Genomic DNA, 21,745 nt, shown 5'->3' on the forward strand with positions numbered 1-21,745 from the left:
CAGTTTGAGATCTCTAACCCAGAACATAGCCTGCCCCGGAGCAACTAAACTCAAGCTTACCTGGGGCACGTTCAGGCTCACACGGCCTTTTGCTAATTATATATTGATAAATATTACAATATCATAGCATGACAACAGTGATCAACAATAATGATAAGCCTAATACTCTCAATAAAAATAATACGGTCATATAGATCATAACACAGTCTCGGAGGTAAGAAGTGGATTATCCTTCACCTGAAATGTTAGTCTTTTCATCCTGAAATGCGAGGCACATGTTGGATCACAATAATTAGGAACACAGTTTCCACGAATCCCTTCACTAGACTGGGATGTTCTCTTTTATTCTGGACGGCAGTGACTGTAACATCGAGCGGATTGTGCAGAATTAAACACGTATTTACACCGATTTCATCAGGCTCTGAAAATTCTTCAAAAAGAACAGAAAGAATGGCCTTCTCAGCTGCCGTAGCTGCAACACTTGCGTGATCAGACCAGGGTGTTCAACGCACCACCGTTTCTGTTTAATAAACGTTTTGCACCGTTTTGTTGCGGCTGAACGCAGCACTGGTTAGCCAGCTAAACCTTCATGGTACAGGCCCCATATTAGATCACATGAATAAATCACACTTTAAAAGATATATTACCAAAGCATTGCGGCCATCAAATAAAAAATTTCCTATTTTTTTGATAAGTGTTCTATCTTCTATTCAGTCTTGAATAAAATATGGCTTTATGAGATTTGTGAATCATTGGATTCTGTTTTTGTTTTACATTTTACACAGTATCATGAGTTTTTTGGAATTTGTATTGTGTAAATCATTAATAATAACTCACTGCTCTGCATGTGTGTGTGTGTGCGCGCGTGTGTGTGTGTGTGCGCGCGTGTGTGTGTGTGTGCGCGCGTGTGTGTGTGTGTGTGTGTGCGTGCGCGCGTGTGTGTGTGTGTCAGTCGAGAGAAGAGCGTGGTGGCATCTCCTCGGGCTCCGCTGCGCTTCTTCCCGGCCGAGGCTCCGCTGGCGGATCTGATTCTGGGTCAGCTAGAGGAAGTGGATCGTCTGCGGGAGGAAGCGGACGTGACGCTGGTGTTCTACTACGCCCCCTGGTGCGCTCACTGCATCGCTGCACGACAGCACATCCAGCAGGTGGCGCTGCGGCTCGCCCAGCAGGTGCCGCCCTCAGACCACACCTAGCTACAGCCAGCCTGCTGTTTCCTGTCTGTGATGATGCGCTTCCTGTGTGCAGGTGCAGTTTGTGGCGGTGAACTGCTGGTGGCATCAGGGCAGATGCAGGAAGCAGAAGAGCTTCTTCCAGTATCCAGTCATCCATCTGTACTACAGGAGGTACACACACACACACACTTACAGAGACCGAGCCGTGAGCTCAGGAGCACTCATCATTATAACTCTCTGTGTGTGTGTGTGTGTGTGTGTGTGTGCAGGGTCGGTCCGATCGAGTACCGGGGTCCGGTCCGGTCTGAGTATCTGGAGAGCTTCATTCAGAGAGTTTCTGCTCCGCTCATGTACCTGCCCTCCGTTACAGCCCTGCACACCTTCCTCACACAGCACCAGGTACACGCATACTCCTTCTAGTGTTTTATAGTAATAATAACATTAAATCATGTAAATACTGGGTAAAAATCAATTAATAATATTTTTATTAGTGCTGTCGAATGATTAATCACATCCAAAATAAAGGTTTGTGTTTACATAATTTATGTTGGTATACTGTGTATATTTATTATGTATGCATAGATACACACACATACATGTATATTTAAGAAAAAAATTATATTTCTGTATTAAATATATATAATATAAATTATATAAATATATACATGTATATAATTTCAAAATATATGATGTATGTGTGTGTAATTATACATAATAAATATACACAGCACACACACATATATAATGTAAACACAAACGTTTGTTTTGGATGTGATTAATCATTCGGCAGCACTAATAAAAATATTTTTGAATTGCTTTCGTTCTTCTGTGACATATATATTAACCATGAAATTCCTGCAGTGTTATTATTGTGTTGGCTGTGTGCTCATCTATTATATATATATGTGTGTGTATGCTTCTCTCTCTCTCTCTCTCTCGTGTTCGTGTGTGTGTTTCTTTCTCTCTCTCTCTCTCGTGTTTGTGTGTGTGTTTCTTTCTCTCTCTCTCTCTCTCTCTCTCTCGTGTGTGTGTGCGTCTCTCTCTCTCGTGTGTGTGTGTGTGTGTGTGTTTCTCGCTCTCTCTCGCTCTCTCTCTCTCTCGTGTGTGTGTTTCTCTCTCTCTCTCTCTCTCTCTCTCTCTCTCTCTCTCTCATGTGTGTGTGTGCGTCTCTCTCTCTCTCTCGTGTGTGTGTGTGTGTGTGTGTGTGTGTGTGTGTGCGCTCCAGCAGGCTGTGGTGGGTTATTTCCGGTTCAGCTCGTCTCCTCAGCCGGCCGGTTACATCATCTTCCTGTTGTCTGCTCTGCACGTGCTCAGACGAGGTACTGACCCTCCCTCACACATCACTAACACTGACACTATTAGCTGTCACACGCTGCCTTCTGATTGGTGCAGATCAGCAGGGGGAGGTGCACTTCGCTGTGGTGACCAATCAGGCGGTGGCCGAGGGCGTGGCACTCAGGGAGGATGAAAGTGTGTATTTACACCGGCGTTTGAACAGCTCACTGGTGAGATAATAATAATATATTGACCATATGCTCATACAGTGAAGTATAACGCTAGCTCTGTGTTTCTGAGCGCAGGTTTTCCCGCGGATGCAGAGGAACTTCACTGCTCAGGCCATCTGTGATTGGGTGTTTGAGAACAGAGAGAGCGTCATTCACTGGATTCAGCCAACGGGAGCGAAGAGTTACTCACTGGAGGCGGAGCTACAGAAAGGCCCCGCCCTCCTGACCTTCCTCCCGCATAATCCCCTCACAGCCAATCAGCTGCTGACTCAGGTTCCTCCAGCAGTTTGAACTATTTTTATAGTGTCTTAAAAATATTATAATGTGATGTAATATTACAATATTATACAATTTTCTTTAAGTAGGAATCAGTTTTTTTAAATGTAAGTATATAAATATGTACTTTAGAGTGTAATATGCATGCTTAGTTTTATGTCCTTTTTCTGACAGACATGTGGCAATGAAGTGTTACTCAGCAGTGTTGTGTAGATCACATGATCTTCTGTGTGTGTGTGTGTGTGTGTGTGTGTGTGTGTGTGTCAGGTGAGTGCTGTGGCGCTGCAGTATCACTGCGGCTCAGAGGAGGATTGGTTCCCGCGCTGCTGTCAGTCTCTGTCGTTCTTGTGGGATGCAAGCGAGTGTGAGCTGTGTGTCTCTCGCTGCTGGGCTCTGGATCTGTATCTGCAGCGGGTCAGTCTCTCCTCCTGCAGGAGCGTCCAGAGCTCTTACAGTGCGTTCGGCCGGTGGAGTGCCTGCTGCAGGAGCGTCCCCAGGCCTCCGCCGGACTCCATCACGGGCCTGCAGTGCCGCTCCAACAAGACGCTGCGCTTCTACCTGCTGGACACCCAGCTGCACTGGCCGCTGGCGCAGAGACTCGGAGCGTCTGCAGACCTGCCCTTCATCACCATCATCAACCTCAGAGACGAGACGCACTACGTGCTCAATCACACCGACGCACTGGGTACAATACAACACACACACGCTCATACTCAAGCACACACACTCACATGTGCTCACACGCTCACATTCTCACACTCACAAGTCAAGTCACCTTTATTTATACAGCGCTTTTAACAATACAGATTGTGTCAGAGCAGCTTTATAATATCAAATAGTAAAATAGAGTGTCAATAATGTAAAATTACTAGATTAACACTCAATTTTCAGTTAAAGGCATTTCATTATTGAATTCAGAGGTGTTATTGTTCGGTTCAGTTCAGTTCTAATAGTATCTGTGCAATCAAGTCGACGATATCACTGGAAATGAAGTGCTCTCAACTAATCAAGCCAGAGGCGACAGCGACAAGGAACCAAAACTCCATCAGAGACAGAATGGAGAAGAAACCTTGGGAGAAACCAGGCTCAGTCGGGGGCCAGTTCTCCTCTGGCCAAACGAACCAGCAGTTCCATCTGGTTCCTGTGGTCTTGTCCCGATGGCCGTCTAGGAGACAGGGTCTTCACTGGGGATCTGTCTCTGGGGCTCATCTAGGTGTCCTGGTCTCCGCTGGCGTTCAGGGCTGTAGAGGTCATCTCTAGGTGCTGATCCACCATCTGATCTGGATACGGACTGGATCCCGGTGGGTGGCTACGGTGACCTCGCAATAAGAAAGAAACAGACTAATATTAGCATAGATGCTATTCTTCTTATGATGTAACAAGTACATCGGGTGTTATGAGGAGTGTTCCCGGTTGACCTAATTAATGCAAATCCTTTAACGAATTTGAATTATAGAAATGTGTTAGTGTTATGTGTAGGCCAGGTTAAAGAGATGGGTCTTTAATCTAGATTTAAACTGACTGTGTGTCTGCTTCCCGAACAGTGTTAAGGCTGATTTATACTTCTGTGTTGGATCTACGTCGTAGCCTTTACGCCGTAGGCTATGCGTCAGTTTTCATTTATACCTCTGCGTCGTTGTCCACATCAACGTGCAGTACACATGCGGACCGGTAGTCGGCAGTGTCCACGGGCATGTTGCTGGTGTAACCCACAGTGTCAGGCAAAAGCTGAAGAAGCGGCTCACCGGAGAAGCCGTGACAGCGGCAAATAAATATCAGATCATCAAATCATTATTTTAAACAGAAAAGGAGATGATGCCATTCTTTCAAACTCTACAAGGATTTGTACGATGGCAGAAAAACATGGTTTGTCGTGGAGAAAGTGATGTATAATGCTATGCAGTATAATAAATAAGACCATTGTTCTTTGCTTTGTTTATTTTTAAATAAGGTGTAACATTAAAATGTATTACAGTGCTCATAAATGCACACAAAACTCAAGTACATACGGAGGGAGGGGTTCTAGCAGACCAATCATAGCGCTTGTGGTCTGCGTAGAATTGACTCGAGGTGCACGTCAGGTACGGCATACTGAACAGAGCCTATGGAGTAGGTTCCACACAGAAGTATAAATTGGGCTTTAGGTAGATTATTCCAGAGTTTGGATGCTAAATAGGAGAACGATCTCCCACCCACAGTTGATTTTGATATTCTAGGTATTATCAAACGGCTTGAGTTTTGAGATCGCAGCGGACGTAAATGACTATAATGTGATAAGAGCTCACTCAAATACTGAGGAGCTAAACCATTCAGGGCCTTATAGGTAATTAACAAGATATTAAAATGTATACGATGTTTAATAGGGAGCCAGTGCAGTGTTGACTGAACCGGGCTAATGTGGTCATACTTCCTGGTTCTAGTAAGAACTCTAGCTGCTGTATTTTGGACCAACTGGAGTTTGTTAAACGTGCAGAGCAACCAACCAATAAAGCATTACAATAATCTAACCTCAAGGTCATGAACGCATTAATTAACCTTTCTACATTTGACTTTGAGAGCATAGGTTGTAATTTAGATATATTTTTAAGATGAAAAAACGCAGTTTTACAGATGCTAGAAACATGGCTTTCAAATGAAAGCTTGCTATCAAACAGCACACCTAGGTTCCTAACTGATGAAGAAGAATTGACAGAGCAGCCGTCAAGTGTTAGATAGTGTTCTAGATTATTACATGTGGGGTTTTTAGGTCCGATAATTAACACCACTGCTAGTCATCCAGTTTTTTATATCGACTATGCATTCCGTTAGTTTCTCAATTTGGTGTGTTTCACTGGGCCGTGAAGAAATATAGAGCTGAGTATCATCAGCATAACAGTGAAAGCTAACACCATGTCTCCTGATAATATCTCCCAAGGGTAACATGTAAAGCGTGAACAGTAACGGTCCTAGTACTGAGCCTTGAGGTACTCCATACTGCACTTGTGATCGCTATACCTCTTCATTCACTGCTACGAACTGATGGCGGACACACACACACACACACATGCTTCCACTCACCTTCTCTCCCTCACTCATGCTCACTCACACACGCTCACTCACTAACTCTCATTCACACACTCGCTCACACACTGTTTCTGCAGCAGTATTAATTGTTCTCTCTCTGTGTGGAGCAGCAGATTTCATCCAGAACTTCAGCGCGTCCTACAGTCCTTTACACAGACATCTGGTGGGAAACAAACAACAGCAGCAAACACAGTCCCTCATACAGGAAGTGACCTCAGACATCTTCCTGCACACCGTCATGGACTCACAGAGGGTGAGAGCAGCAGCTATTATCTAATGTAAAGAGAGTATGAGTGATATAAGCACACAATCAGCCTAAAACAGCACTCAGTATATTATTTAGAATAAATGTCCGTTGAATAGCAAGGTCAATAACAATATTAGCGTCCACACTAGCAGACGATAGCTGTGATGTTCTCCGTCTCTCATCAGGACGTGCTGCTGCTGTATTATTCTGCCTGGTGTGGCTTCTGCTCGGTTCTCAATCACGTGTTTCTGCAGCTGGCTCGTCTGTTCCAGGGAAACAGCGCCCTCACGGTGGCCAGGTGTGGAACTGCACATTACCTTTCACCTGACAGTGCATTCAGGAGTGACTGTGAGTTAGTGTGTGTTTTCTTGTTGTTTCAGAGTGAATGTTGGCCGTAATGATCTGCCCTGGGAGTTTATGGTGGATCAGCTGCCATCTGTACTGTTCTTCCCCAGACACAGGTGATAAACTCATCATTCACTCTCTCATGCTGGACAAACCTGTCTCTTTTCCATTCTGAATCATCACTGTCTCTCACAGGAAGCAGATGAGTGTGAAGTTTCCAGAAAACACGCCCATGACGGTCCCCAACCTACTACGGTTCGTTCTGCAGCACACAGGCCACACCCCCTGGGAGGAGTCAGGCGGTGGGGTGGAGCCTCAGTCCCTGCTGGAGGCGGAGCTTCAGGCGCTGCAGCAGCAGGTGTTTTCTCTGCATCGGGCCAGAGAGCGTCTCTCTCAGCAGCTTTCGGTCCTGTGGCGGGAGAACCGGCGGCTCACGCTGCACACGCACACACTGCAGACCCAGAATGCCGAGCTGCAGGAGCAGAGCGGGCGGCTGGAGACGCTGTACAGGGAGAAAACACGCCAGCTGAGCGAAACTGTTCACAGACTGCAGGAGCTCGCAGACGCGTCTGAAGAACTGCTGAAGGAGAACACGCTCCTCAAAGTGCTGCTCAGCGTCCTGAGAGAGAGAGACGGACAGCAAGAAGTAGATGGACAGGAGGGGAAGTGTGAAGCTTCCTGACGACAGATGATTATCATGCATGATCTTGTCAAGAACACGTCCAGCTCATATTTCATCACAAAAGCAAATAAGGAATATTTTATGAAAAGAAAATAATTTTTTTTGTGCTTTATTTTTGATTAAGTACATTTTGACCCTGAATGCAAATGATCTCACTCTCATTACTGTTTATGAAATGAAGAAATATTACTTGCTGCAACTTATAAAGTGTTTATACATCATGGCGGTACTTATTGTGCAGCTTTAATTAAAATAAATCATTGTTTGTTGTATTGTAAATGCCATTTAAAGCATCCTGAGAATCTACTGAGAATTGCTTTTGAAGTGAGAATTACAAGAATAACTAAAACATTGGACAAATTATAGAACTGGGAAGAGGGATTATTTACATTTCTATAATCAGCATTTTTTAGTTTAATTATCATAATTTCATAATGCAAAAAACATTACTAGCCTTAAAAATAGGATTCTATTTCTCTGTGCTGAATTTAATTTATTTTCTTGTTCTTGGGGATTTGAAGTAAAATGTGATCTGGACATGTTCTGACGATTAATTATGATTGTCTTTACAGACGTGGGTGATTGAAGACGTTCATCGAGGTACTGATGTAACAAGACTAATAATATTGAAGAGCAAGTTTCTGTTTATTTTGTTGAAATGATCTATTTTTCATTATCGCTACGGTATTCTGATTCAGTATTCAGGGAGTTTCAGATTGTAAGGGTTAAATTAAAGTTAATGGTGGTGAATGTGATCATCTCTGACTCTGGGGTTTTTAGTATCATTCGGTTACACTTTATATTTGTGTAAATCACAGCACTAGAGTACCACGAGAGTGAATTCTTGGTCACACTTTAGGTCAGGTGTAGATCATAAAATAAGTATGATTTCAGCCGTGCCAGTGCAGTTCCACTAAAGGCAAGATGATTTTCTAGTCTATTCAGCAGAATGTTGTGGTCGATGGTGTCAAACAGAGCACTAAGTTCCAGTAGCACTAATAGAGAAATAGCTACAACTATGATCAGCTGATAAGAGCAATGTCAGTGTACTGATAAACCAATCTAAGAAGTTTAGTTTCAGGTAAAAAGTGTATTTAAATGAACAAATCTACTGAAAATCCTTTTTTTAAACATGATTGTGTTACCAATATACAATCAGACCTTTAAAAATGGTAAAATATTATTTCTAACAATTCATAAACACCTAACCAAATTCTTTAATTATGTGCACAAAAGATTCCCCTTTGCTCAAAACCGTTAAACGTCAATCACGCATGGAGTCAGAGGAGTTTTTCTGAGCGCATTTCTTAGTTCTGAGGAGATGTGAACTCAGCAGATAAATGTGAACACTATCCGAAGCATTCATTTTTTTTTAGGAACAACAACAAAGATTCTCCTTAGTTTCACTGCATCAGTGTTGCCAGCACTAAGTGAAGTTTCTATATTTCTAACAATGCAACTGTAATTCATTTCCATTTAAGTTTTGTAATGCTCCTTTTTATCCTTAGTAACCATTTCACAAAAATGAAGGAACTAAAACAGCTGGATGCTGAACTTGAACACATTAATGTACGCTCTCTTTGAATAAAGGCTGTATTTGGATTCCCAACTCTGATCGTTACAGAATCAGCCTCACCTGGATCCAGCGGCTTTATTCAGTGATCCAGGCCAGCCATGAATCCAGCAGCACAGTAATGCATCTCCATCAAGGAGAGCGGCCTGTTGAGGGTTATGTGGATTATCTGATTATTATCTCAAGTCTTTTGTCTGCTTCAGCCTCAGAACAAAGCTCAGGTTTCGCTCCAGCCCCTGACATTAGTCTAGTGAGGTCTTCAGCTCCTGAGCACAGTACAGGTGCATCTCAAAAACATAGAATATGGTGAAAAAGTTTCAAAAAGTGAAACGTTCATATATTTTAGATTCATTACATGTAAAGTAAAACATTTAAAAGTTTTTTTGTTTTAATTTTGATGATTAGAGCTTACAGCTCATGAAAGTCCAAAATCCAGTATCTCAAAATATTAGAATATTTATATTTGAGCTTCATTAAATGACCATCCCAGGGTTCGTACACATTTTTACCAATAAAGTTCCATGACTTTGAGGTAAATATTCATGACCTAATGTTTGATGAAATGTCTATGTATACATGTTAAATAAGAAGAAAAATCCATGTTTTACCACAGCATATTTTTACTAAAATAAATGACATAGAATACAAAATAACCATTTATTTAAATACTGATTGCACAGTAACAGTTACATAAAATAGTACATCAAACCCTGAGAATGTGGAAACTGTTGGATTTGGAGATTAAGGTCAGTTTGCCTGAAGATTCAGCCTTTTCAGCATATTCATCCGCTGATTTCTCAAGAGCACAAATGTCTGCCTCCATTTCAATTCTTCCAGCTCATCTGTGAGGGCCTTCCTCTTCAAGTCAACAGCTTGCTGTTCTTTCTTTCTCTTCTCTTCATCCAGGTACCCATGGTACTTCTGCCTGGCTCCAGCAGCTGAAAGGAGCAGCTCCTCTGTGATTTCCAGCTTGTTTCGCCCCCTACAGATCAGACGTGGTCAACAATAGCCTCTGAGCCACCAGAGATCTTTCCCTCTGATTCTCAACTATTCATTCTTTGTTGATTGAAAAACCTCTCTCAGGACTTGCTTGCCCATGTGATAAGACGAGAAGAATCTTCACCACATCCCACACTCGAGAAAATGATGGTTTTGTTCCCATTGTCTCATACAGCAGGGTGTCCACTCGAGCGGTTTTGGGGTCGAACTCCCTGAACTTAACCTGAAGAGCAGCCAAATCACTAAACTCTCTGAGGATATCATCACACACTGCCTCATTTACATGTTTAGCTTCAACATGTGCACCATCCTTCTCATTTGAGTTACGCAGAGTTCCTTATTAATAAATATTATATACTATTAAATATTTGTTAAATCAATTTACACTTAATTTAAATCAATTTAATTATATTTAATTTATAGATCTAATTAAATCACACATAGATGTAAACTGCTGTTTCTGTCAATGCTCCAGTGAAAAATACCACTCAAATAAATAAATAATTCCACATAAAATGTTATATGGTCACATTAAGGTTCTTTAATTAGGCCTATGTTTTTAAACATTTAAATATGACATTATTTACATTATTTAACACCTAAATGTTTCATAAAAGTAGGCTACATGTGATATTTAAATCAGAAATCATAGGATTGCTTTGTCGTGTTTATTTGTATAAAAGTTATGTTGATTTCCTGAACCTGTTCTGCATGTTCTACAGACGGCCAAGAAAACCCTTCGCAAGACGTTCATATTCTGAACCTCGTATCTACGTCCAAGGGACATCGTAGTTAGACGTCCAGATACCGTCTGGATTTGCACATCGTCTAGACGTCCAGATATGGTACCGGCCCACTTTAGTTCATAACTGACTATAGCTATTAAAATAATTAAAACCTCAGTATACAAGTCTGCAAAAGTCTTCTCTACAGCCTCGTAATTCATTGTATATTTGTTTTATTTGAGCTTTCGTTTTGATGTAAAAATCTTAACTTCAGAAAAGGGACAATTGTAATTTATTATTATTTTTTTTTATATAAAATAAGGGACAGAATAAGGGACACTCAAAATATTTGTACTGTAATGTATGTCTGCCTGCAGTTAAAAACGTCCCAGAAAAAAAATCACTTTTGTCTTGCTTAACCTATTTATTCACAGTTATTCTAAAAAAAATATTTTAATGTCATACAAAATAAATGTCATTGGCCTGAGTAAATTATACCATTATAGAATTGTGACTGCACAAGTAGGCCTAGTAAAGTAGGAGGTGAAAATACTGAGAAATTACATACATAGGCCTATAAATGCTATAGCTTCTGTCTGCGGACTGCAAGAGAAGGGCGTAACTGGAAGGGGGCGTTACGTGTAGCAGGGCGCGTAACTTGAAGTTGTCCAAATCACACAGAACCATGCAAGATGTCGAAACGAGATGTTGTCGGCAAGATGGCCACTTACATAGAGACAACGGTGAGATAATAGTTTAAATTTAAGTGTATAAGTAATTTTCATGTTGTGCAGTATTGTTTCTGGAGCTGGTAATCTATTACCTGTATTTCTCTTTGTTTGTAGGGTATAAAATGTACAGATGCCACGGTGGATGTTCCAAAAGCCATCATTATCACTGCTGCTATTGTGCGAGGATTATAACCATGTGAAGAAATATGGGTTAGCTGCTGTGTCAACAGGCCCCTGTGTCTGTGCAGCCTCCAGTGTCCAGTGCTTGACAGCCCGCAGGACAACAGCTTCCTATCCAACATTACACCGTCTAACAGTGAAGACACACCTGTCTCATCAACTCCAGCCCAAACCACCTGCACGAGTAACCCAAAAATACTCAAGTCAAGGCCCAAAAGAACTACATGCACATTCTGTAATTTGATTGGGAACAAGACAAACATCAAGACCCATCCTATTTTAATAAACACATGACTTACATATGTTTATAATCATTATTTTAAACAGGGATGATGTAGGAATTTGGATAGTTCTTTATGAACAAGCACATGTTTGTTCATCAGTGAATTATTTCAGAAATTAAACAATTTTATTGCATTTTTGTCCTAAACGTTTCACCCTGAAATCCTGGTAAACACTCACATGTCAACAGAAAAGCAAACGTGATTTATAATGTGTTGTGATCTAATTTCAAATGCTATTACAGAATCACACCGCAGTTGGCCGGGCCTTGGACATCTTGGAACAGACAAATCAAAAAAAGGATCTGAACCATGACTCCCTTCTTCATGGTTATCTTCACTTTGAAGCATGGACAGCACATGATTACAGTTTTTCATGTGTGCACTGTGGGGTCCATCCACCTGTGGTGATAATGGACTTGCACAAGAAGGGAGTTTTTAGCATGCCAGGTAAGTAGTGGTCTTTCTCCTCTTAACATGAGTAGTTCTACCAAATAACACTGATTTTGAGCAAAATGTCTTACAGTGAGTGATATTGAGGATCCCCCAACAGAGGTTGAAGCTCTTGTTGATATTGAAGAATTCTGGCAATTCTGGTAAGTTATAGATATGAAAAAGTATCCTGCAGCCATATTTAGAAAAGTTTATAACAAGTTCTATCTCTCTGTCTACAACACCCTATAATTATGTATGTGCATGCTTTTCTAGTGCCATGGATGATTGTGTATATCATTTTAACTGCCATAAACTGTATTATGTGCAATAACATTTAAGAAAGCTTTTGTTTTTCAACTACAAAGATAACTGTGGGAATCCATTTAAAGTTTCCCCTTCCTATTTAAAATGGGCAGCGTGGATTGGTCCCCTCACCAGAGCCAGCAATGAAGTACTCAACACTGAGTATGCCAAACATGCGGACATTGACATTACAGAAGAACGACTGTCAACTGAACTAATGAACTTTTAACATTTTATGTAAATATGATAGCAATGCACTTGAACTTTAAATGTATTTATAGACATTCAGTATGTTGTTTATAGTAATAATACATTTTATTTATAATGTGCTTTTCTCACACCCAAAGCTCTACAGCAGAGTTAAAAACAAGTTAAATACATGAAATAATACAATACAACAACAATATAAAACAAATTAACACCTAGATCAGCAGCTGACGCTTAAACATAAGCTATTTTAAACAGGTGGGTTTCCAATAAATACTGGATGTCTACTCTGCTGGATGTTTTTGAACCCCTTCCAAATTTGGCAGGAAAATGATGGAAATAATCTATCCTGCTTTGTAATTAATGGCTGTTGTTGCAGCTGCGTTTATACAGGTTGATGCCTTGAGGAAACGTGTAAAAGAATGTGGTGTGGATTCAAAGGGATCTTCTCCTCCGTTTGAGGGAGGAGATGAAAACAAGGAGCACTTATGACAAAGTGTTTCAAAAAGTTTGGGGAGCATCTGGTAAGTGTCCTACATATATGTAGTGCCATCATTTATGTAATGACCTAAGACGATCTTTAATTGTAAACCTGTGACTATGAGTCTGTATGTGTATCTGAAGACAGCTAGGTTAATGGCCATGCTAATCGTGTGTATTTCCATTTCAAGAAGGCTGGGCAGTTATCATGTGTCCTTGTGGCATTGTGAACTCAGTCAAATTCAATATAAGAGCTGAAAACCCACGTGATTATGCAGATATGTTGCTGGCATTCCAACATTTCCCAAACATTGTCATCTATGATTTTGCTCGAGGATTAGTGACTACGGGAACCACAGAGACTGCCCTTCAGTCCATATGAAGGACGAGTGGCTGCAGCTACCCCAGAGAACATTGAATCTGCCAAGAGAGGGGGACTGAACAGGAATTTGCCATGGTTGCAGTTCAAGACACCCTCCTGATCTTAATGGCCATCCTACAAACTGGTTCTGCAGAGCACTATGTGTTGTATGACACGTTTCATCAGTATAACACAAGAGATGAAAAGGATGCTCTGAGAGTAATTGGACTTGTGCTTGAGCTATGAGGGTGGATCAACTCCCAGACAGCAGAGTAGCTGTTCTCTGGCATGCGAAAGAGCAACTATTTCATGAACTGTCTCTCCCCAGCAAGCCACATCTTCCTTATGCGCAACATTTTACATCACCACAATGAGAGAGTTAACCAGCACTGGCACAGTCACTGCAGGACTTTAAACAAGTTTCTCATGGAGATATCACCCTTGACACCCATGGAAAAGACATTTTGGGTGTTTATACTTCAAGTTCCTTATTTTAATACATTAAGATCTATTCTAGTTCAGCAAGGGCAGAGCAAAGAGTTTAGAACTTGAGAAGGGTCAGAGTTTGTCCATTTTTGTGCCACTGAATGTCCTGCAAATGCCAGCAACACAACACAGATGGCACCTGGAGTGGTCACTTGCCATTATTAACATGTAAAAAGTGTATTGTACATAGATGTCAGCTGATTTATTGTTTTCTATACCAGTTTACGACTGCGATGCTTTAAAGTGATTATTCTACAGTTATCCTTTATCTGTCTGTTTGGGCCCAAGATATGATTCAAGTCTAGTTTCTAGTGCTAAAATGAGTTTCATCATAATATAATAATTATTTATACACTGACCTAATGTTTTGTTGTAAAACATTAGGAAAGCACTTTATATGGCAGTTAATAAATTCAGTATACAAAGAATGTATGCAGGTTTGGTTTATTTTTTTCCACAGATATTGTGTATTGTAGGTATCTGTTTCAATAAATCTAAATGCAATATGGTCTGTAAGGTGGCACTATTGTTATCATAGGTAATGTATGTTGACAGGCTTGTACTACGATTCACCATGGCAACAGGTGCATTAAAGGCAGAGCATTAATGGATGTAGCGATATTAACCCAGACATAGTTGAAAAATGATTCTCTCTGTTTTGGGGCTCTATGCAAGCAGCCATCTTGACAACAAGATCTCGTTTCGACATCTTGCGTGGTTCTGTGTGGAGAACTTCCAGTTACGCCCGTCTCTTGCAGACAGACCCCTCTCTCACTTCCTGTTGAAAACGAAAGCAAACTCGACATGGGAATAAAATAAGACTTAAAACCCGTCATAAACATCAGATGAAGGTAAATTGATGATCAGCTTCTGATATAAGTTCATATTATTGTAGATCACTGTCTGTAAATATTAACAGCATTAATGCAGTTGTGTCGCTTGTAAAAGTGATGAATCATCTTCAGGATTATAATGATATCGAGCTCTACAGATTCTGCTTTTAGTTCAGATTCATTTCTTTAAACAGAAAACAGGAGCTTCTGTAGATCAGATTGACAGACGATCAGTTTTAGTTGGGTTTGATTCTGACATCTGCTGGATCCACACCATTAATAAAGTAATAACCTAAACTAACACGAGCTACAGGCAAGACCCCTGAAAACAAGGGAAACATGGCAATGTTGGTCGAATTCACAAAAATGAGTTCATTAGGCCCTCATCTAGAGATCTCAGTGCTCCACACAGCAATTAAACATCTACAATCAGGGTTTGAAATGAACTTTTTCACTCATCAGCCAATTTGGCTACTCAATTTTTAAGTCACCAGCCATTCATAACTTCTACTAACCAAAAAAACAAGCAAAGACCGAAATAAACCAACAGCTTGAGGCTGTCTAAACTGGACGTGACAAAGCGACCATTGCAAATCATTTTTTGTCAGTACTAAGGGTGTGTGATACTGAAAAAAAATAATATCTCAATATTTTCGGGGAGTTTATAGATAAAGATAATTAGACTATATTTTGCTGAGCGTGTTATTGTGCCGATATCTTAAAGGCTACTGGGGACAGCTGACTCCTAAAATATTTGATATTCTTCATATTCTGTGTGGTCAGTTCACAGCAGTGATAGAAATGAATCTTTTCCAAAAAGTTTAGATTGATTTTTACCTTTTATAAAGCCATTTTTTCTAAAAGTATGCATCATCTTTGGAGTCAAATACTTTTTAGTCAAATACACTAGTCACGTACAGACTCATAGTGCCTTTTAAATCATGTTCATTTTATTAACAATTTGATGAATCTGGACCCTTTCACAAAGCTGATATTTGATGAGGTGTACAGTAAAGCAGCATTTTTATAAGATCCTGGAGCGTAAAAGCAGTCTTTAAGGAGACAAACGTGGAGCCAGACAATAAGACGTGAAGCATCAGCAGAAGATTGGGTAAAGTGTGGGATCCTGACACTCGGTCTGCCTACATGTGCAGAAAACATGAGTTTCTCCATATATCTGCTCCTCTCAGCTTCACACGCTGCTCAAATAATACTTTCACACACACACACACCTATATATATAATGACTATATGTATGTATAATAACTGTTTCCTGTCACTGATTACACAAATATTTCACAAGAAATACTACATTTCTGGTGAGCAATTAAATATGTTAATTTAAATGAATGAATTATTCAAGCACTCCAGAGAGCAGTCTGGATGATTGGGGCGGGGCAACACGTGTCGCTCCGCCCACCCCTATTTCCATTGGTTTATAACACAGCAAATCTTATTGGTGTAGACCCGAGCATGCACATTCCTTTGTGTATGATTTTGTGATTGATTTGGTGATATTACAGAAATATTATGTGCTAACTCTAGAATCATAGGACTGTCTTAATTATTATCTGTTTAGTAACCATTTTAGTCAGATTGTTTACAAATAAACCCTGACAGTTTCAGAAAGCCTTCAAGAGCAAACTTGATGCATTTTATTCATCATTTTTTTAAAAATTCTCAATACATTTAACAAACAATGTTTATCCACACAAGAATGCAATAACTACATAAAACAAATCAAATGAAATGAAAATGAAAGGGCAACACAAACATGTATTAAATTCATTGAGCACATCATGCAGAGGGCAGTCGAAATTCAGCACAACACCAATACCTTTTCACTTTAAAAAATAACATGTTCTGGAGTAATATGAATGCAGAGAGCTTTGTGTGAAGGTGATTTGTGTTATTAATAGTTTTGCTGATCTTGTTTGTTTGGAGGAAACAGTGAAACTCATGGAGGAAGAGCAGCTATCACACATTTGAGAAATATAATGGGCTGCATGTCTGAGATTTGAGGGGTTTTCAGCAGCGCTTCAACAATGAAACATCAGCTCTGAAAATAATCCTCATCAGATGTCATGATCAGTTAGTTGATATGTGTTACAGCAGCAGAAACACATCAAGCTCTGAACAGACTGATGCTTTTCTGCTGCTGCTGAAGTCAAATATGTTCAGTAAGACACAAGAGCATCAGTGAGCTCAGATACTGACGATGCTCATGAGGATCTTCTTCACTACAGTCAGTAAAGCATCACTTTATGGATTCAGAAGAAAAGGATCCTGCTGCAGCTCCACATTCTCTTCAATCTCATCGTGTGTGTAGCGTTAAGATTTACTGCAATAATAATCACAATATTATGTATCATTTGTTCTCTTATGTTTCCATATGCAGGTGTGAAGTCAGTTTGTCATCATGGAGAACAGAGAGAGATCTTCATCTCCTGATCACAGCTGTGTGTCTCTGAAGAGTGATGCATCCATGGGTCCTCCTCTTAAATTCAGTGCTGATCCAGTGACCTCTGACCCCAGGTGAGATATAATCCAGTGTTAGACACAACAGACTGACTTGTAATAAATGAAAGCGCAGACAGAACTAAAGGAAGAGTTGTGTCTGTGTGTTTATCAGGATCTTGAGGAGGAAGAGATCTTCATCTCCTGATCACAGCTGTGTGTCTCTGAAGGGTGATGGATCCAAGGGTCCTCCTCCTGACCTCAGTGATGATCCAGTGACCTCTGACCCCAGGTGAGGATAAGTGTGTAGTGATGATTGAACTGATTTATGAGAGTCACAAACACACTCAGTGCACACAGCCAGAACTCAACACAATAAACACATGAACTCGAAATATTATACAATACATATTACTTCACAGATAAACTGAAATTATTCTGAAAATACAAGACTGACATCTCTATCGATTTACATTTCTATTTATACATCCTTTATTGTTAGATATTTTAATCAGTTGTTCTTGTGATGTTTCAGCGGAGCAGATGGAGAGCGAAGCATCTCTGGAGGAGCCTCTGTCTTCTGTCTGAACAACACGAGCGTTACAGCGTCTCTGAATAAACATGATCAACCAGTGAATGATGAACTACAGAGAGTCAAAGACCAGCTCAAATCTAGCATGAAGAACAAGTATGAGAGATTATTTGAGGGACTGAAACTCCAGGAGAATGAAACCCTCCTGAACAGGATCTACACACAGCTCTACATCATAGAGGGAGAGAGTGAAGGAGTGAATGAAGAACATGAGGTTTTACAGATGGAGAAAACAGCCAGAACACAACACTCACAAGACACACAGATCTACTGCAATGACATCTTTAAAGCCTCAGCTGAACAAGGATGTGAGGAGACAGACCAGATCAAGACTGTTCTTACTAAAGGCATCGCTGGAATCGGAAAAACCGTCTCTGTGCAGAAGTTCATTCTGGACTGGGCCGAGGGAAAAGCCAATCAGGATGTAGATTTCATGTTTGTGCTTCCATTTCGAGAGCTGAACTTGATCCGAGATCATCAGTACAGTCTTCACAGACTTCTGCTGGACTTTCATCCTGAACTTCAAGATCTGGACTCAAAGATTTATGAGGAGTGTAAAGTTGTGTTCATCTTTGATGGTCTGGATGAAAGCAGAATCACACTGATGTTTTCAGACGATCAGAAAGTTTGTGATGTGACTGAGACTTCATCAGTGGGTGTGTTGATGTCAAAGCTCATGAAAGGAGAGCTGCTTCCCTCTGCTCTCATCTGGATCACCTCCAGACCAGCAGCAGCCAATCAGATCCCCTCCAAATACATCAACCGTCTGACAGAAATTCAGGGATTCACTGAGTCTCAGAAGGAGGAATATTTCAGGAAGAGAATCAGTGACCAGCATCAAGCCAGCAGAATCATCTCACACATCAGAAGAGCAAGAAGCCTCCACATCATGTGCCACATCCCCGTCTTCTGCTGGATCTCATCCACTGTGCTTCAGAAGCTCCTGGAAGAAGATATGAGTGCAGAAATCCCTCAAACTCTGACTGAAATGTACATCCACTTCCTGCAGATTCAGATCAACATGAGGAACCAGAAGTATGAAGAGAGAGACCCAGAGAAACTCCAGCAGTCCAACAGAGAAGTGATTGTGAAACTTGCTGAAGTGGCTTTCAAACAGCTGATGAAGGGCAATGTGATGTTCTATGAGGAGGACCTGATTGAGAGCAGCATAGACGTCACTGAGATCTTGGTGTTTTCTGGGATTTGCACTGAGATCTTTAAGGAGGAATCTGTGATTCATCAGAGGAAAGTCTACAGCTTCATTCATCTGAGTGTTCAAGAATTTCTCGCTGCTTTCTATCTGCTTTACTGCTGTTTAACAAAGAACACGGAGCCCCTGCATGAATTTAGATTACATAGCTTTGATAAAGACCCTCTGTATAATTTAAGAAAGAGCATGAAACCACTGCAGTTTTTTCGCCATAAACTCATAAACTCTTACATATATGAAGACACTCTGTATGAGCTACTAAAATCAGCAATATATAAAGCACTCCAGAGTAAGAATGGACGTCTGGATCTGTTCCTGCGGTTCCTGCTGGGCGTCTCACTGGAGTCCAATCAGAGACTCATACAGGATCTACTGACACACACAGAGAACAGCTCAGAAACCATCAGGAGAACCACACAGTTCATTAAAGAGAAGATCAAAGATGATCATCATCATCTCTCAGCTGGTCAGTCCATCAATCTGTTCCTCTGTCTGCTGGAAGTGAAAGATCAGACTCTGTTCAGAGAGATTCAGGAGTTTGTGAAATCAGACAAACACTCAGAGAAGAAACTCTCTCCTGCTCACTGCTCAACAATCTCCTACATGCTTCAGATATCAGAGGAGCCGCTGGATGAGCTGAACCTCAAGAAATACAACACATCAGCTGAGGGGAGAAGAAGACTGATACCAGCTGTGATCAACTGCAGAAAAGCTCTGTGAGTGTTTCATCATTAACTAAAATATCATATTTAATAATGAATCTGACACCTTTATATTGATTCTGTTTTAAACCCCGTGGTTAATGTATTTTCTGATGTGTCTGGAGCTTTATGTGAACGATTTTTAATTTTTTTTTCTTGAGAAGGTAGATAGGATGAGACCACAGATGAAATTAAATCCTGATACTGATGAGACATCATGGAGCCCTGCTATTTGGCCTTCTTTTGACCCGGTTACTCTTTCTGAGCTCTTATGATTTTATTGCCTGCTCGTTTTTTAAAGCAAGTTATACATATTGTTGTTGATATTTGTTGTTTTATCAATTTGAGTCTGAGCACTGGTACGGTCCCAGATAGCTTAAAACATGCAATTATTACTCCAGTTCCCTTTCGAAAGCTACAATCGATGCTGCACTGCTCAGCGCATTGGGAAACGTCTTTAGTCGTGACCAGCTGTGAATATTGTGTGTAACACGTCGATAGAATTGACCCGGAGGTAATATAGCCTCCGTCGATGACGTCATCGGCGCGCACCCGCAACACGAGGCTATAAATAGATGAGCCACAGGTACATCATCAGGTCTTTTGTCTTCAGACCATTCTGTGCATGTGTGCGTCGAAGAAACATTCTGGCAGGTTTGCAAATCTTTTTCTCTCACGTTACAACAAAGAGTTTAAAAAGTAAATGAAGAGAAATGAGCCAACAAATCAGTAAGTGTTGTGTTCCTCCATGCTCCCGTCCCATGTCTGAGCTGGATACACATGATTACTGTTTTGTTTGTTTGGGGGAAGAGCACGTTCTGGCTATAGAGAAAGGCGTGTGCGAGCATTGTGACCAGCTCACAGTTAAGATGCTTCGCTCCCGTCTGAACTATTTCCAGTCCGCACCCGCATTACCATCGTGGGGCTCTCGTATGGATCTGCATGACGAGCAAGAGACGGGTCCGTCCCATTCGCTTGCTGCGTCACCAGATCCTAACATCCCTTCTCGTGATCTCGAAGCGCGCTCCGGTGCTTCTTCGGTTCAGGAGGGGGATGATATATCTCTTGGTTCTTCAGATCACGAGCAGCCAGCCTCTGAGCATTCCTCTCGCGAAAAGAAATCTGTCGAGGAATTGCTAGAGGTGGTTACTCGCGCGGTGGCCAGGTTATAGCTTGACTGGCCACGTGAACAAGAGACCCCAAAACGTAGTAAGCTAGAGGATATGGGTAAAGCTTTCCAAGCTGCAGGTCAGGCTGGTCCTGCGCTGCACACTATGGCACTGTTACAGGCATACCAGGCTGACCTGTTGAAGGATTTGAGTATGGGCAGTACCATCGACGAGGAAGCGTTCTCTGAGCTTTGTCGAGCCACAGATCTGTCTCTCCGTGCGACCAAGCAAACGGCCCGTGCCATCGGCCGTTCAATGAGTGCTTTAGTCAGCACGGAGAGGCACCTGTGGCTGAATCTGACAGGTATTAAAGAGAAAGATCGTTTGTTTCTGTTAGACTCCCCTGTTTCACCCTCTGGTTTGTTTGGCGACTCCGTGAACACCGTAGTGGCCAGATTTAAAGAGGTGAAGAAACACGAAGAAGCATTCGTTGAGTTCCTTCCTCGCTGCACTCAAGGGGAGGGGCCGTCTGCCACCCAGCCCCGCGCCGGTCCTTCAAAACCTAGGGAGGTTAAAAAGCAGAGCGTGGCGGAGCGTGCTCCCCCTCGTAGAGACTGGGGACAGGCTCGCCGCGCTCAGCAACCTCCCAAGCCAGACCTCAGGACTATTATTAACAAGAAGCGAAAGTCCTGATGGTCTGGCGCCCAATCTGGTGGGGGTAGTCCCCCGCGGGATGGGGCGCATTCAAGATCTCTTCACCCTTTCCCGCTACCCTCACAAAACCACTCCATC

At 41.5% G+C, this 21,745-nt stretch overlaps 2 protein-coding genes across 5 annotated transcripts in view; both read left to right on the forward strand.

Moving 5' to 3' along the window:
• LOC306873186 (thioredoxin domain-containing protein 11-like) overlaps positions 1-8,045 on the forward strand; it is a 10,734-nt gene extending 2,689 nt beyond the window's left edge. Inside the window, exons 2-12 of one of the 3 annotated variants that reach the window (XM_079422289.1) lie at positions 953-1,169; positions 1,246-1,343; positions 1,442-1,571; positions 2,398-2,491; positions 2,565-2,677; positions 2,753-2,950; positions 3,221-3,638; positions 6,127-6,269; positions 6,449-6,561; positions 6,644-6,724; positions 6,804-8,045. In XM_079422289.1, the coding sequence (XP_079278415.1) occupies positions 953-1,169; positions 1,246-1,343; positions 1,442-1,571; positions 2,398-2,491; positions 2,565-2,677; positions 2,753-2,950; positions 3,221-3,638; positions 6,127-6,269; positions 6,449-6,561; positions 6,644-6,724; positions 6,804-7,290 (2,092 nt within the window). In that variant the 3' untranslated portion in view covers positions 7,291-8,045. The remainder of the gene's footprint in view (positions 1-952; positions 1,170-1,245; positions 1,344-1,441; positions 1,572-2,397; positions 2,492-2,564; positions 2,678-2,752; positions 2,951-3,220; positions 3,639-6,126; positions 6,270-6,448; positions 6,562-6,643; positions 6,725-6,803) is intronic. The other 2 variants (XM_079422290.1, XM_079422291.1) reach the window with 2 other exon arrangements.
• Positions 8,046-14,829: 6,784 nt separating this feature from the next.
• LOC306872869 (NACHT, LRR and PYD domains-containing protein 1 homolog) overlaps positions 14,830-21,745 on the forward strand; it is a gene marked incomplete at its 3' end in the record, with an annotated part of 43,365 nt that continues 36,449 nt past the window's right edge. Inside the window, exons 1-4 of one of the 2 annotated variants that reach the window (XM_079421754.1) lie at positions 14,830-14,902; positions 17,283-17,419; positions 17,517-17,633; positions 17,877-19,859. In XM_079421754.1, coding sequence (XP_079277880.1) covers positions 17,304-17,419; positions 17,517-17,633; positions 17,877-19,859 — 2,216 coding nt within the window. In that variant the 5' untranslated portion in view covers positions 14,830-14,902; positions 17,283-17,303. Of the gene's footprint in view, positions 14,903-17,282; positions 17,420-17,516; positions 17,634-17,876; positions 19,864-21,745 lie in introns of those variants that run through there. The other variant, XM_079421755.1, reaches the window with a different exon arrangement.

The sequence above is a fragment of the Barbus barbus genome (assembly GCF_936440315.1).
Source record: "Barbus barbus genome assembly, chromosome: 7".
Classification (NCBI taxonomy): domain Eukaryota; kingdom Metazoa; phylum Chordata; class Actinopteri; order Cypriniformes; family Cyprinidae; genus Barbus; species Barbus barbus.